The following is a 16,208-nucleotide window of genomic DNA, read 5'->3' on the forward strand; positions in this document are numbered from 1 at the left end:
CAGTTATGACCTTGAACTCTTAGTATCATAAATCAGACTAAAGGCTGAAAAAGATCACTAAAAGATGTATAGAATCAAAATAAAACTTACATATTCCTGAGGAATTTAAAGTCCATATAAAGAACAAATTCACATTACTGAATTCAGTTGACCATGAACCAGAAGAACTGTGAAAACAGAAACTATATTAAATACAATACCTGTGGGAACGGAAAGGAAGGTGTAAATGAATGGCTGAAGAAACACTCACGATTGCTAAGGACAGCGGAGAAGCAAAAGCTGGGGGCGGGGGGGGGGGGGGAGCAGAAATAGGGACAGAATCCTGAATTCAACTTTCCAGTGACTAAATACCAGGGGATTAATTGAGGGACAGTAGATACAGTCAGCAGAGTCAAGTATCTGCAGCCCCAGGTGATACAGACCAGGAATGAGAGGGCTGGGAATTGATGGGGCACTCACTGTGTTGCAGGCAGGCCAATCAGCCTACAGATTGAAATTATGTGCTCAGAAATGCTCTTCCCAGCTGTGGAGTCAGCTGGACTGGCTGGCCAGCCAGTTTATCTGAGGGAGACTACAACTGAACCTTCCTACAGCTAGTTTCATCTCTGCAATTGCAAAGCGTTTCTGATTGCAAAATAGGTGGGTGGAAGTCTACTGGCAGAGGAGGGCTTTGGCTTTTCAAATATACCTAGCAAATGCTTGCAACGTCTTTCAGGATTTGTTTTAGTCTTCGCTAGAAATGTTCTCAAGACCCAGATACCTTCAAGGGAAGCAGAGGATTGTTTGTATATCTCTGGCACAGGCCAAGGAAAGTCCCACCCATTAATCCTGCTGGTTCTCTAAAATGCTGCTTAACAGACAGTATGGCATGACTAAAAGCTGCTTGAAACCATGATATGTATTGTCCCTTTAAATATGTGTGTGCGTGTTTTATTTTGATAAGGTTTATGTGGCATGTGGAGAAATGTCCTTTAAAATAATTATCTATTGTGGTTGAACTTGAGTGCTCTGGCAGGTGTGTGTTATCTTGTTTCTGTACATGGGTCTGTCCAGAAAGATGTGCACTGTTGGTCACCTGATCAATAATCGTTCAGGGCTGAAGTTGTTGAAATGAAACTAGTGTGGATCTGACTGGCGTTGATATGGGAGTTTCATGTAAACTGCTTGGAGTTTTTCAAAGAAAAGCAGCTAATCTAAATATAAAGCCTTGTTTTTAATGCACTTGTATACAACACTTGTGGAAGCACTGCCGCTGAAAATTTTCACATTCAAACATTTGTAACTGGGTTTATTTGACTTCATTCTGTCAAGTTGAGGAATTCCCAAATCTAAGTTTCCCAAACAAAATGACCACAGAATAGAAGACTTTCTCGGTGGTGGTACCCATAGGATTTTGCAGCAACCCAGTTATATGATTGAAACTGAAATCTTCTGAAATGCTTTCTCTGTCCTTCAAAATGCATTCTTACTTACATGTAATATGATAGATATCTGTATGTGTGTAATGCAAAATAAGAGCAAACTTAGAGCATTATTATATTTGCATAAATTTAAACAGGTTGTCAAATGCAGCAAAAGTTGGTTTATCCTGAAGCAGAATTTTGGTTTTGTGCAATGATTGCACAGTATTGGACTATATGTATTTCCTATGAAGGAGCTAGATCTTTAGTAGTACAATCCTATGCAAGTTTGTGCACAAAACTGTCCTTCAACTACATAGCATTTTAGGGAGTACCCTGGGACGGAAGTATGATAGTTGCCATCCTATACTTCTGGGGATATCATGTTGAATGAGGCTGCCCTACCTGGTTCTAAAATCTTGAATGCCCCATCCCTTAATCAGAGAGAGGGCTTGCTTCTGTCTTGGGCTTCTCTTCTCCAAAATCAAGCACAACTTTAGTGGAGTTATTCCTAATGCATTTGTCACTGGAATCCCATAAGGTAGTCAGTTTTGTTTATCTTATCTTCCCTCTTTCCTTGTTTGAGACCAGGATTCAATAGGGATGTACAAATCAGGAAAACTTCAACTCATTAAAGCTCTCTGAATTCCACCAAGATTTGTTTGGACTGGAGTCCATATCAGATCGTGTGCTTTGTGTTCTTTATTTTTGCATGAATATTCATGCATATTTTTCTGTTTTTCCAAATCTACACAACAATTGTGTCCATCTTTGAAATGTACGCATTCTACTCCCATTGACTGAAGTGTGTGCATTTTTCAAAAGTATGCATTTTCCCTGCACATTTCTGAAATATATGCATGCTGTCGAATTGTTGTTTTTCGGTCCACGAATCACATTGCAAGCTCAGAAGTGTATGAACTTAGATTGCAGATTGCATCAGAATCTGTACTTGGTCCAAAAGGTGCAAACTGTGTAAATCTTAAAACTAAGCTGAAACAAATGCCTTCTATGTTCCTAGGATAGAGCTGCGTGCTTTGGGTAAGATCTCTGTAGGAGAGGAGCTGACTGTGTCCTACATAGACTTCCTTAACATCAGTGAAGACAGGAAGCTGCTATTGAAAAAGCAGTATTATTTTGATTGTACCTGTGAGTACTGTCAGAAAGGAATCAAAGATGACCTGATGTTGGCTGTGAAAGAAGGGAATGCAAAGGTATGTAGCTGACAGTGAAGGCAAGATGTTGATTCCAGGTCATTTCCAAATATGAATCTCAGCAGTACACATCCAGTTTCAATCAAGAATTCAACAAGAAAATGCCAAAATGAACTCTACTAGTTTTCTGAGCGCTTGCTGCCCTCACTGATTACCTATGTCCAGAACTGTGGTTTTCAGTTTCTACCTTTACCGAACCCTTTCTGCATCAATTTGCTTGTTGAGAAACCTCTGTACATTGCAGAAAATACAGTCAAACAAACTGTTTGTGGGGAAGCTTGCTCACCATTATTTATTTATTTATTTATTTATTTTATTTAAAACTTTTATACCCCATCCACCACTTTGATGTCTCAGGACAGCTTACAAAAAGAAGGACAACTTACAAAAAGATGGCTTATCATTCCATTGAGGAACCCCTGATGCAGCTCTGATAATTGGTTTCCCATTTCCCATACTAGCTAGGTATGGTAGGAGTTGTAGTCCAGCACATCTAGAAGGGGTCAGGGTTGGGGAAGATTGCTGCATAGAATGAGGAGTGTAGCTAATATCACTAATGTTATGTTTTCTTGTTGTTTTGCTAATAAGAGGGTATGTGGGTTTGCCAAGTGGATACTTTCTGGAGAGTCTGGTGGTAAAGAAATAGAAGCTCATACCTGTTGTTTGTCCTTGTTTCTTGCAGCCATCCAAGGAAGCGATAAAAGGCATAATCCAGTTGTCTAAGGACACCATGGAAAAAATTGAGGCAGCTCGTTCAAATGGGTTGTACCATGAAGTAAGTCACAGATGGTGTAGTTGTTTATTCCTGCTTCCTAATGGCTTCAGGGGGGGAAAGCATTAGGGGACATGGGAGACATGTTGAAATAGCCACTTAAAAAAAAAAAAGCATTTCCGTAAGCTCTGTATGTTCACATGCTCCCATCTGCCCACTTGAAAGATGGTTCTCACCATCTGGGGGAAGCAAAGGTAGCATATATATGAAAGGCTCTGTAGTGCTCTGATGACAAGTCTGTATCTGGGCAGTCCCTCAGACTTTGTACCTGACTCTGGAGCAGGAGCAGCCCCATCACAGAACAGGTTTAATTGTACCTGCATCATTACGAGAACTCCAACTAACAGTACTCTGTCTTGTCTGGCTTGAGCTCAGCAGTTTATTAAATAAAACTGATTTAGCTGTAGAGTGGCAATAGAGCTGGCTGTCATTAGCAAGCAACAGAATGATACTGGACCAAGAATCAGTATATGTGTTAGTCACACTGGACTGGCACCATGACAGGCAAAGCGTTACCCAGACAGGTGATATTACATGGGAAAGCCTCTTCCTTCTCAAGCCCCTGAAGCGGCACTTTTGAGGATGACATTTGTATTTGAGACACATAGCTAGTCAATACCTGCAGATACTTACACTTGTACCTTTAGTACCAGCCAATGGAGAAATTAATTCTGATGATGGCCCTTCCAAACATTCTGGTAATTAGCTAAGTTTAAGGAGCAGGAAAGGAATATATCAAGATGTATAAATGGCTTTCAGAAGACAAAGATGTAGGATTCATCTAGCACTGCCTTCCCCAACCTGGTTACCTCTAGCTGTGCTCTGATTACATAGTTTCCCTTATCTTCAGTCAGTTAGCATGCTGGCTAGGGATTATGAAGGTTCTAGTCCACTATATCTGGAAGGTGTCAGAATGGGAAAGACTGGTCATTTTTTCATGTACAAATATAATGTAAGCAGTTACTCAAAGGTCATCTATGTGTCCCAACTCCCCTGCAACTTTCTATGTTATTACAGGTCTGCATTGCAGAGATAGACACTCTTGCTATGTTCCATTCTCTGTTGATTTTTCTGCCTGTGTTTGAATAGGTTGTAAAGCTGTGTCGAGAGTGTCTGGTGAAGCAGGAACCATTGTTGGGAGACACAAATATTTACCTGCTACGGATCCTCAGCATCTTGTCAGAAGTTCTCTCTTACCTCCAGCTCTTTGATGAGGCAGCTGGCTACTCAAAACAGACGGTGGATGGTTATGTGTATGTAACAAAACTTCCCACTTTTCTTTTCTGTAATACAATTAATATACCTGGTAAATTCTATGCAAATACACTACCAAGGCAGGCACAGAGACTGGGAGAGGGGGAAGAGAGAGCAAGAGAGAGAGAGAGAGCAGCTTTAATTTATACAAAAGAAAGTAATAGGCTGTACTCAGGGCCACTTCCAGTGCAGGAACTATTGCTGTCTCATGCCTCTGGTGACTTTGAAATCTGTGCCAGAAGGAAGAGTTCCTTCTCCCTTCAGCCACCTCACAGACTGAAGCCTGCTTACGTAAGCCCATCCAAATTGATCAGAGCCACTGCTGAGGATCACGCCTGTCCACAAATACCTCTGTTTCCTAATTCCCTTTTTGTTCATAGAGGAACATGTTGGGGTGTGCTGGAATGCTGGGAACTGCCCATTTGTGCACATGAACAACTTCATATAGCTAAAAGGGCCCATGAAATGTTATTGGCAAGTCACTGTAAGGGTTGCTCCACAAGCCCTACCTCTCCAGACTCCATGCTTTGAGCACCTCTGCTTCACCCCAGTCAGAGCCTCTGCCCCATTTGCCCAGGGCATGGTCCCGAGCAGAAATATACAACATGCTCCAGCCCAAGGGTCATTCAGATCCACCTCCTTCCTAAGAAGATTACAGAGGCCTGGAAACAGCTTTGATCAGATAAACACTCCTCCCAGAACTTCAGTTCTCAGATCACCTAGTCATCCAGGAATCCTGGTTCCTAGCTCCTCTCCCTGCTCTGATACATACTTATGCTGAAGGATCCTAACATTTCACACTCTGTGGGAGGACGCAGGGAGGAAAAATGAAGGGGAAAATGCCCAGGAATAGACTCCGGTTCCTGTCATAGAAGCCCAATTCCTAGAAGGCCCTAGGAAGCAAATGGCCAAATTCAAGCAACACTACTTCCTAATATGCTTCTTCTGTGCCAAGAGTCATATAGCCTGTTCCTAGAACATTTTCCACCTTTTCATTTTTTCCTGGGGATACCATAGGGCTGCTTGCTTACACTCTGAATCCCTGGTCCAAAGGCAAGATATGATGCAACCTGTTTGCTGAAGCTAAGTTGGTCCGATCGGAACTGAGAAGAGAGACCACCTAGGAACCCCATGAATGCCAACTTGTGCTTCTGATGAAAGGCGGGACATAGATATATTGCGCACATGCATACTTACATACATGTTTCCATTCTGCTGAGCTTAGGTGAAGCTAAATCCAAGGGAGCCCTTCTCACAGCAGTGCCATCAATAGTGAGTGGGAAGGGCAATGGATCATTACGCCTTTCCTTCCAGTATCAGAGGCTGTATGGGGAACTTGGTCTGCAGGGCCTGCACTCATATGCTGCTTGTGGATCCTGTGGGCAGCTGATTGGCTTCTGTGCGAACGTAATGCTGCCCTCGACAGACATTTGGTCTGATCCAGCATGGCTCATATGTTCTTACGTTCATGGGTGGAGAAAAGGGTGGAACCTTATCTTCTTTCTTAGACCCAATTCTTCCCAAAATTGATGAAGCAATGCATATAGAGCGTGCAAATGTTGAATTGCAAGTGTAAACTTGTTTCTTCCTCAGGAAACTTTACCACCCAAACAATGCACAGCTTGGGATGGCTCTCATGAGAGCAGGAGTGACACACTGGCATGCTGGCCTCATTGAAATGGGGCATGCGATGATTTGCAAAGCCTATGCAATTCTTCTGGTTACGCATGGTTCCACCCATCCCATTACCAAAGATTTGGAGGTAGGTGGCTATAGTGCTAGTGTGACGTTCCAGCCCAGGCTTTGTTTTGCAACATTTACTGATTATTCATGTGAAGAGATAATGGTGCTGAAAAATCTTGAAACTGGATCTGCTTAGTTACTGCTCTGTGAGGCAAATCATTCATAGATCATGTCTATCTGCATGGGGATGTGGTGGGAGCCGGTTAGCGGTTTACCTCACTGTGCCATTGGGCTGCCGATCAAAAGGTCCGCAATTCGGAGCCATGGGAGGTGGGGGTTCCTGCTGCCTTGTCCCTTGGTGGGGAGGAAACTGCACCCTGTGATGTCATGCTGGCACATGACCATGGGAATGTCTTTGGACAGCACTGGCTCGTGGCCTTTGAAATGGCGATGAGTGCTGCCCCCTGCAACCATTTTGGCTAGCAGAATAGAATCCACAGGGACTCCCTTCCTCTCCTTCCTATGAGCTACAGCCATGCAGCTTTCTTCACATGTGTACCAGGGATGTTGGGGTTTGCATTATTTTTAGGAACATCAAACAAAGCAGTCCTCAGTGTACAAACTGAATTCTATCAGTAGATACACCAGTGATAGGCAGTGGCATCTCAGCTTTCATTGAAAGAAATTTTAAAAGTCGGGGTGACTGAATAAGACAGGGGGGCAACTTATAGAATCACAGAATAGTAGGGTTGGAAGGGGCCATGCAGGCCATTGGGTCCAGCCCCCTGCTGTTGCAGGACGCCATGTTGCACCATCCCATTCTGGGCTACCTGTGGGCCTCCAGAGATTTCAGTGTACTTGTCCCATCAACTCTAGTCAGCATACCTAATGGGAGGGATTGTGGGAACTGTAAGCAAAAGCATCTGGAAAACTGCAAGTTGGCCATCCCTGGAATAGGACTATTTAATTCCTAACCTTACTGCATGTCTAGCTGAAGCAATATTAAATGAACATAGCTGCTAAATGGCAGGGTCTGCTTTGCTTTTTTTTCCTCCAGAAAATACACATCCTGTGGGATGATAATGTGAAAATGTTAGCAATTTGTGATTAGAATTGGACTTTGAAGTTGAAGACCTTCCTTGTAGATCACAAACAGAAGAGGATCCTAGCTGGGAAGAATGGAATTGTATATCTCATGGGTCCCCTTGGTTTCTTTCCATTCAGGCAATGCGTGTTCAGTCTGAGATGGAGTTGCGCATGTTCCAGCAGAATGAATTCATGTATTACAAAATGAGAGAGGCAGCTTTGCAGAATCAACAGATCCAGATCATGCCTGAGCCCAGCAGCGACAACATTTCACCTGGCATCTTCCAGAAGAAACAATAATGGGCTCCTTTGCTAGGTTGGAGATGTTTTGCCATACACGCGCAATAGGTGCAAAATCACCCTGTTGGTTCTGAACAGAAAGAAAGTGACATACCATAGAAAGTGGAATTTGGTTCTCCTGGGGACAGCTCCAGACGGATACCATATTCCTACATGACCAGTATGTTGATTTAGAAATATTTCACATAAAGTGTCAAAACTTCTATTCACCAGTAACCACAATAAATAAAGTTATTATAGTAATGGATAACTGCAACATTTATTTCATTTAGGTGGCTTCATACACATGCAAACCCCAGTGTGCCCCAGCCTGTACATCACCTGGGGCTAGTGTGGCAGGAGAGCATTCAGAGAGGGTGATGGTAAGCCTGCCTGTGGATCACTGCTGTTTGCTACACCACTACTCTCCTAGAAATGTAGTTTCTTCAGATTTCCAGATTCCATCTTACTTCCTTCTTCAAAACATGGAACTTGAGATCCTTAGCAGCCTGCCTGCTTGTGTTTGATGATCAGAGTCCCTGAGATCTTGTATGCTACAGCCAGGCAGCTTGCTAAGTTAATTAGTAAGCATTATTATTATTATTATTATTATTATTATTAGCTTATTAACTAGCATCTTAGTTAGCTTTTGGTGGGGGGGATACATCTTTCATATGAAATTATTGTCATAATTTAGAGGTCTACTTTAGTGAAACCTGTCAGTGAACATCAAGTAACGTCTTATGACAAATGTGCTGCTGTAGCTGGTGAGTGCTGCCCACTTTCAAAGAGGTTGTTTAGAATTTATGTACAACAATCATTCAAATAGTGAAAATTTAGGAGGAGAACAGAATACAAATGATATTTGTACTTGGCAACATCTCCTGATTTTTCTACATTAGCAAGAGTCACACTTTACTTGAGTGAGGGAATTTGATCTTAGTGGTAAAGGCAGGGAACCCAAAGAAACTGCGCCAGCAGAGCAGAGTTGCAGTCCAGGGAATAGGAGTGGGAAGGCACCCAGGGAGCAATGGGATTAAATAGTTGGCTCCAAATTAAAAATGAAGTAGATTTGGTGGGGGCATAGGGCAAGATCTAATGATCAGCAGTACATCTGCTGACTGCTCCCACTGACCTGAAGGAGGAGGAGATGGGAGTATTCAGCCCACTATGAGGAAAGCCCTTCCTGTTCCCTGGCTGTGTGAGAGACTGCCAGCTCCTAAGTTGGACTGGGCTCTGCCTCCCACTGCCAGACCTCCTAAAAAGATCCCCACCATGGGAAGTGGGGAACTTTTTCTGTTTCATCTTCAAATAATGCCTCAAGTGCTTGTATCAACAAATGCATCACAGCATTTGCCACACAACCCTGTGAAGTAGAGATTAGCAGGTTTAGCATCATGTACTGACATTGCTATTCTTGTGTCAAGGGAGTCAAAAGCCCTGCACTGCAGGCCAGTTGCTCTTGCAGGTAAAAATCCTTTTCAGATTTGATAACTGGTTACTAAACTCTGTCCATAGCAATTGGCTCTATCCTTTCAATGGTAAAGAAGTTTTCTCAGACTACTGGCTGGCAACCTGGGCTGCAGTGTATAACCCCATGACAGAGAAGAGGGAGAAAGTTCTTCCTCTGGCTTGCTCCCAGAGTCCCACCTCTCACTAAGCCAATTCATGCCCAGAGGGATTCCCGGCCAGCAACCACTGGAAGATTGAAGCAGTGCGGTACATGGCCATGAACAATGGTACCCCTTCCTCCTGCTACTCATCAGTCAATCTGTGACTACCAAGTAAGTTGGGAGCTGTCACTTGCAGTTCTAACTCTTATTTCTATAGATCTGGGCAACATGATCTGATGTTCCATCTGTATTCAGAAGCCACCACAAACTAAAGGTAAAAGGGAAAGAATCAAACTTCTATTTTTTCTATAGTGATCCACTGCTGACAACTTGGCAACCACTTGCAACACTAATGTTCAGTTTTGCTTATGTGTTGTGATGTAGCTTATGTGTGTCTGCAACTGTATGTCAAGCACAAATTTGTCAGGTGAAGCTTTACCTGTTATATTGCCAAGTTAGGAAATGTTGAGCTTATTGGATTTCAGCTAATCATGCAGTTGTTACCAGGTAGAACCAGGATCAGAAGCAAAATTATCAACAGATACAGTGTATGTATGCTCTGGCATATCACCACCTTGCCGACAGTTTAAAAATGGCAAATTTCCATAGTGCACATGTGTAAAAGTGCGGCCGTGACAATGTCATGCATAACATTTAGACTTGCCAGTCAACAGAACCTCACTTTGGTTATTTTTGGTGCTCCTCCTCATATGATTTCCTCTGATTCCAAAGGTAAGATAAGCAAAAGGGTTCCCCTTTTCTCTTTCATGTTCTTGTCACAAATGCAAAAGCCCTGCAAATGAGCCTTGATAGTCTCTGTATGGACAAACATTTATTTAAGAGATATATATATCTTGTTCTTTAATTTTTTTCCCCAGGGTGGCAAATAACAACACAAAGATCGACCAAATACTTTTGAGGAATTAACTCAGCTGCACTATGATGTCCATACTGGACATCCAAAATGGAAATTAGTAGGCCACTGAGGTGATCATAGGCGTAACAGCTCTCAACTTTGTACTGTGATTCCCCATTCCAGTAGGCTGAACTCCCAGTGTGTGAGAATAAATATTTTGAAACAGGTTTGAGCAGATCCTATGACCTTAGAACATATCTAGAGTCCATCTATGTAGAGAAGGTGAGCAGATTCATCTGTCTTATTTGAACTTACATTTCATATCCTCCTTGATAGCTGTGAGCTGCATGACCAGCAGTTTAAGTGACAATGATAATGGCAATGGAGACAATGGTATAAATTTTACTTTATTGTACTGCTTTTACACAGTAAAAATATACAAATGTCTAGATCCTCTTACTGATCCTCTTATAATGAATGTCACCTACACTCAGTACCTAGAAAAGAAAAGAAAAAACAAGATTTTTGACCGTCCATGGTCATGTTCAGACATTCAGTATCCGCAAATCTGACTACACATGAAAAGATAAATTCCAAACTGAAATTATCTAACCGTGTGTGTGTGTGTGTGTGTGTGTGTGTGATGTTCATGAAAAACAAAACCACACAGTGACTAGAATGCAGGATTTAGATGCTGATACAATCTTGGATGAAAATTAACATCTTTGGTCAGCTGTGAAGTTCGGTGGGTGGTCTTGATAAAATCACTGTTCCCACCTTAGCAGAACCCAAGATAAATTTTTAGGAACCATTTGAAAACATGTGATAGGATGAAATAAAACTGCCGCATTGATTTTGTAATCTGCCTTAACAGCCCATTTTACAAAAAGGCAGGCACATGAATACATAAATCATGCAAATTTTACTGTTGCATTGTTACACCTGAATGCAATGGAACTGAATGCACATTCTTCTCCATTACCCTCCACTTCCTCTCTTTCTCCTTCCTCTGTTGTCACATCATGTTAGGATGACAAGGTCCTATTCAGTAACATGTAATGCATGTTGATGGTGCTATCAATAATGATAGTGATGATAGCAAAATGTTATTAACAATAATCAGATACCTTTAAAGCTTTAGTAGAGCTTTAAGGGTATCTTTAAAGAGCAATGGCAAACTGCCTTATAGCAATTCCTGATCTCTCTCTAAGGGCTTTTGACTTTATAGAGGGCTGATGCACTCTATTTTTTGGTTTATATTCTGCAGATTGCAATGTGGCAATCTCTTGCTTCCTCCTCCCCTTCAGCTGAAGCTCTTCGGCTGAAGCTACTTCCCTCAAAACCTAAAGAACTGAAGCAGGGTCAGAGATAAATATTTACTGTAAAAGACAGTATGTATATTGTATGTTAAATGTACCACCCTCCTCCTTTTGTGCTGCTTTTAAGGATAAAGAATCTTTTGTGCAGTCTGTTTTTAACCATGTTATGGTGACCTTGGAGGAATGACCAGGGCAGCTGCTTCCATCCCCCCCACCACCCCCTCAACACTGAATCTGGTGGCTGGGCATCCTTTTTTATAGAGACAATGCTCTATTTGAAGGATTATCTTGCCCAGTTCCAGTTTAAAGATACAGAACCCTAAGAACTGTTATCTGTCAACATTTAGCATCCAGTTAACACCTGATTATAGTCTTTTATGTAAGATGGTCTGTATTTTATTTAAATAACAAATTAATTGCATATGCTAACATATGCTATTGTTATGCTAATATCCACCCTCTTTTTTGCTGATGCATTTCATCTTCTTTGCTGGTCCATTAACAGCTACCCACTTCTGCTGTCTGAAGTAGTTGCCTCACTCTGCCTCATGGCTGACTTTGGTTTTTTTCTACTGAAATATGTAAATTTCAGTAGAACTGGCTTGGGACCTGGATATCTAAAGGAATGCTTGCGCCCATATATGCCCTCCCACCTCTTGAGATCAGCAATGGATGCCCTTCTCCGGGAACCCTCTGTGAATGATATTAGGAGGGTGAGTACCCGGAGGAGGGATTTCTCTGTGGTGGCGCCCCATCTATGGAATGCGCTCCCCAGAGAGGTCTGCCTGGCACCGTTGTTATTTGTTTTTCAGCGCCAGGCAAAGACCTTTTTATTTAAAACTTATTTTAATTGCTAAATTATTGAATTAATTAGGATGTTAAAATTAGCCGAGAATGCACGGGGGGTTTTTAAATGTTTTGTTTTCTTTTAAATTATTATATTATTATTTATGTATGTTTTTATGTATTTTTTGTGAGCCTCCCTGAGGCTTTGTTGTGATGGGGGTGGCATAGAAATGTTTTAAATAAATAAATTCCCCTAAAATTTGAAAATGAGCTATTGATTCCATTGAAACTAAAGGGAAGCACACATTCCTATAGTTGTGGCTGATAACATATCCACTCATAAACATTCAGCACATGAACACACACTCATTTCCCAGCCCCGAAAATAGCAGAGGTGGGCCAGGCTACAATGGCTCATTATGTCTGACATTCCTGTTCTAGCTGATCTTACATTTGTGATGGTGTCTCCATTTAACTCGGTGACTGACTTGATGTTCTTCAGGTTGGCAACCAGTTTATTCTCTCCTTCCATTTGAACAATAGCCTATTGGGGGGGGGGGGGAGAGAAAAAGTCTATTTAGGGCCTCTGTTCAAATATTCACATTCATTTTTTATAGTTTGTCAGCATGTTTCTTTCACACACAAGATTTGGTCAAAGGGTATTACTTTTTATGTAATCTGGGATAATTTTACAGTATGGCAATCTGAGAAATTGTGTGAGTATCTCTGATGTGCACATGCAAAGCATAGGTTCCCATTCCCACCAACAATAAACCTTCCTGTGGAATATTAGTTTCTGCCTGGCTCATAAGAGATCCTGGACATTTGTAGGCTAGATCAGAGTGTTCTCAGAAGAAACCGGTGTCTGCAGCACCACACTGCACTTGTCCTGCGTCACCACACCGCACCAGATCATCAGAGAACCTGCACTGCCTGCCATGTCTCCTTGGTTGCCCAGCTGGCATGGAGACTATGGGGCACTTCGGGCTTAATTGAGAAATACGTCCATCAACTAGGCAGCGACAGACATCATTTTACTGGGCTTGGCAATGAAGGTGTTTCCACATGCCATGGCAGGGGTGACTTATCAGGTTTAGTAAGTAAGTGGCAAATGCCAAGAACTAACTTAGGCCAGCAGAAAAGGAAGTTGAAGAGGCCAGAGAAGTTAACTAAATCAGTTTAAATAAAAGACTGGGCACTTCAGGAAGATCTTTTCAATCAAAAAGGAAAGTATGATAGGACTGTGTGGATGTTGTATGTGTATATTATTTTGCGTAGTGCCATAATTTATGTCTCAAGCCACTTATAAAACTTGTTTTATTATGATTGAATGTATTTAAGAAAGATTTATGTTGAAAATGTATCTAAAATGTTAGCTTTGTAGGAAAATGTTTACTATGTTAATGTTTTTCTTCTGTTTTATATTGTACACTGCCCAGAGAGAGCTAACCTAACTTGGAGTTAATGGGATGGTTGATGATGATGATGATGATGATGATGATGATGATAATTTGTTCAGAGACTGAAGCCATAAAAGTGAGGCACCCTACCTTAACCTTCTCTCCTGTTGGGGTCTCCAGCTCAGCCTCCTCTCCAATTGTAAACTCATTAGTCATCACCTTGCTGCCAGTGGTCACAGTGACCTTGAACTTTTTGCCCTCTTGCACGATTTCTGAGATGGTTTTGGCATCCTTGCCCTTTTCTATCAACTCATCAGGAAGGCCTGAGCAGAGGTAAATCAACAGCCATAAAGAATAAAGAAGACATTCAAGACTTGTAACCAATGCTGAATGAAAATTGACCTTAGCAGCAACAGCAACCCAGAGTTAAGGAAGCACCATGACAGAGATCTGTGTAGAATGAAGAAAGGATGATTGAAAATTTATTGTGGCAAAAAAATCTGTAGTAATGTCTAGCTCCTGTAGCTAGCTTTCAGTGGAATAGAAATGTGATTCTTCTTTTAAATTACTCTGAAAACCATTGATTTATTAGTTAGGTGGTGTCGATTATTGAAGCAGTTGCTCTTGGTAAGGTTACAGTAGTTTTTGACCTTCACACATGCCTTTTCCAAGTACAGTGCTTCAGATCTACGTATGAAATGTTCTTATTATAGTCCAAAAATACATATGCTGGCCATTCAAACTGTTGTGCGTCAGTGGGTGCACATCATAGGGTAACTGTGTTAAATATCTGCATTAAGATCTGTGTGAGATACACAAGTAATGTGTTGAACCATCCTGTATATACTGACTGGCTGAAACACAAGAAGGGTTTCCAGGTTTGGCTTGAATGTTGATGGCCTCCTGTGTGGGGCCAGAGCACAGAAGCTGGCAGAATCTGGCAAGAGGACACAGTGAGTTTTACGTTTGAGCAGAACATACCTAGCCCCGCATGTGAGAACAATCCAGTGGGAAGTTCTTCAATGCAAAATCCACTGTCAGCTGCTATGAGGGCACTACTATTCTTTTGCATTTATTTTGACGGGGTTTGCTGACCAAATTCCTGCCTGGGAGTTGCAGGAGGCAGCTGAGAATTCAAAGATGGACAACCAAAGATGGTGTATGAAGCAAGCACTTATACATTTCTAAAGTCAGAGACTGAAAGGGTGCCTGAATTCTGCTTACATCCACCTGTGCGGATTTGTGCATTTAGAATGGAGCCATGCCTGGGCTCTCTCCATCTGCACAGGATGCTCTGGCTTTCAGTATATGGCAGGATGTGGAGGAAAGACAGATCTGCTCTTTCACAGTTCTTGTATGTACCCAGTAGAGCTAGACTGTATATAGAAGGAATATGCTCTAAGTGAGAGGAAGTAACTCTTATAAAGATCAGATTCTGGAAAACACACAGATACAAAATCATGTATGTTTTGCTTTAGAGCATTCAGATTACCCTATGTACAATATATTTGCATCTCTTCTAACACATAAACCCTGCAAGGAAGGCCAGCATTATTATCATTATCTACATACTATAGTTGTGAGGCCGACTTTGAGAGAATTGCGTAGGTCTGCCTAGGATATTCACAACCAAGTTGAAACTTCACAGCTCATTCCCAGGAAATATTTTCATATTAAATGAGCCTTCCTAGTGCCATTAATAGCTGACTGTTGTTCATACAGAAAAAGGACAATTTATCCACAATACAAACAAGTGTTCTAAACAATCTAGGTGTTAGGTTCACTATATTTGACTGAAGTATGAGCACTGATGAAAATGACCTTAGCTACTACATCAGACTTATAGGCTTAGAACTGAATAAACATACCTCAGCTTAATTCCCAATATGTGACCTAGATGTGCCCACAGATTTTAAAATGATTTGTTGCCGCTATGCTGTATTCAAGATTTGAAGATGTATAATCCATACCACAGTGCACTTTATTCCCAGTAGGAAAAATAAATATAAACAGAATAATATCTGATAAGAACCCTATCCACAAGAATGACTTTTTAGACAAATATAAAAAATCCTGTGTTTTCCTCCTTGGCATTAAATTTCTTGCTCCCTTTTTAAACAAAGTGTGAAATAAAGATGACAGCAAGATAGAGCAGGCAGCAAAATGAAATGCTTACCAATGGCTTTCATGAATGGCACAAAGTTTTCATGGGATTGGAGTTCATACTTTCCAGTGAAACTCATAATGGTGATACTCTTTGTGCTCAGCAGAAGAGAAGAGCTTTCCCTGGAAAGATGGACCTTCTTTTATAAGGAACTCTTGCCTTGGAAGTTGGTCAGAGGTTACATGATCTCACCCTTTTATGGCTTTTCTCAAACATAAACCTTGTGACTAAGTGATAAGCTTTATCACTTAAACCTTTCCAAAGTTAAGAAGCTTCATCTCCCTTTTCCACAAAAGCTGCTGTGAACTGCAGATAGAAACCACATATAAAAAAGCTTTTGTTTAAAAAAAGCAGGGAGGAATGAAATGATACTGAGCTTCAA

At 41.5% G+C, this 16,208-nt stretch overlaps 2 protein-coding genes across 3 annotated transcripts in view; one reads left to right on the forward strand and one right to left on the reverse strand.

The window, feature by feature from the left end:
* The window catches only part of SMYD1 (SET and MYND domain containing 1), a 34,027-nt gene extending 26,071 nt beyond the window's left edge, over positions 1-7,956 (forward strand). For both annotated transcript variants that reach the window (XM_044447358.1, XM_044447359.1), the window contains 5 exons: positions 2,422-2,614; positions 3,297-3,389; positions 4,476-4,639; positions 6,234-6,402; positions 7,548-7,956. In XM_044447358.1, the coding sequence (XP_044303293.1) occupies positions 2,422-2,614; positions 3,297-3,389; positions 4,476-4,639; positions 6,234-6,402; positions 7,548-7,709 (781 nt within the window). In that variant the 3' untranslated portion in view covers positions 7,710-7,956. The remainder of the gene's footprint in view (positions 1-2,421; positions 2,615-3,296; positions 3,390-4,475; positions 4,640-6,233; positions 6,403-7,547) is intronic.
* Positions 7,957-8,104: 148 nt separating this feature from the next.
* Positions 8,105-15,938, reverse strand: FABP1 (fatty acid binding protein 1). The gene is made up of 4 exons (XM_044447360.1): positions 15,839-15,938; positions 13,813-13,985; positions 12,714-12,806; positions 8,105-10,654 (listed from the first exon to the last, which is right to left on the reverse strand). The coding sequence occupies exons 1-4, from the start codon at positions 15,903-15,905 to the stop codon at positions 10,604-10,606; spliced, it is 384 nt and encodes a 127-aa protein (XP_044303295.1). The 5' UTR covers positions 15,906-15,938; the 3' UTR covers positions 8,105-10,603.
* Between the last annotated feature and the right edge of the window lie 270 nt (positions 15,939-16,208).

Source organism: Varanus komodoensis, unplaced genomic scaffold (assembly GCF_004798865.1).
Source record: "Varanus komodoensis strain SLA01 unplaced genomic scaffold, ASM479886v1 scaffold51, whole genome shotgun sequence".
Classification (NCBI taxonomy): domain Eukaryota; kingdom Metazoa; phylum Chordata; class Lepidosauria; order Squamata; family Varanidae; genus Varanus; species Varanus komodoensis.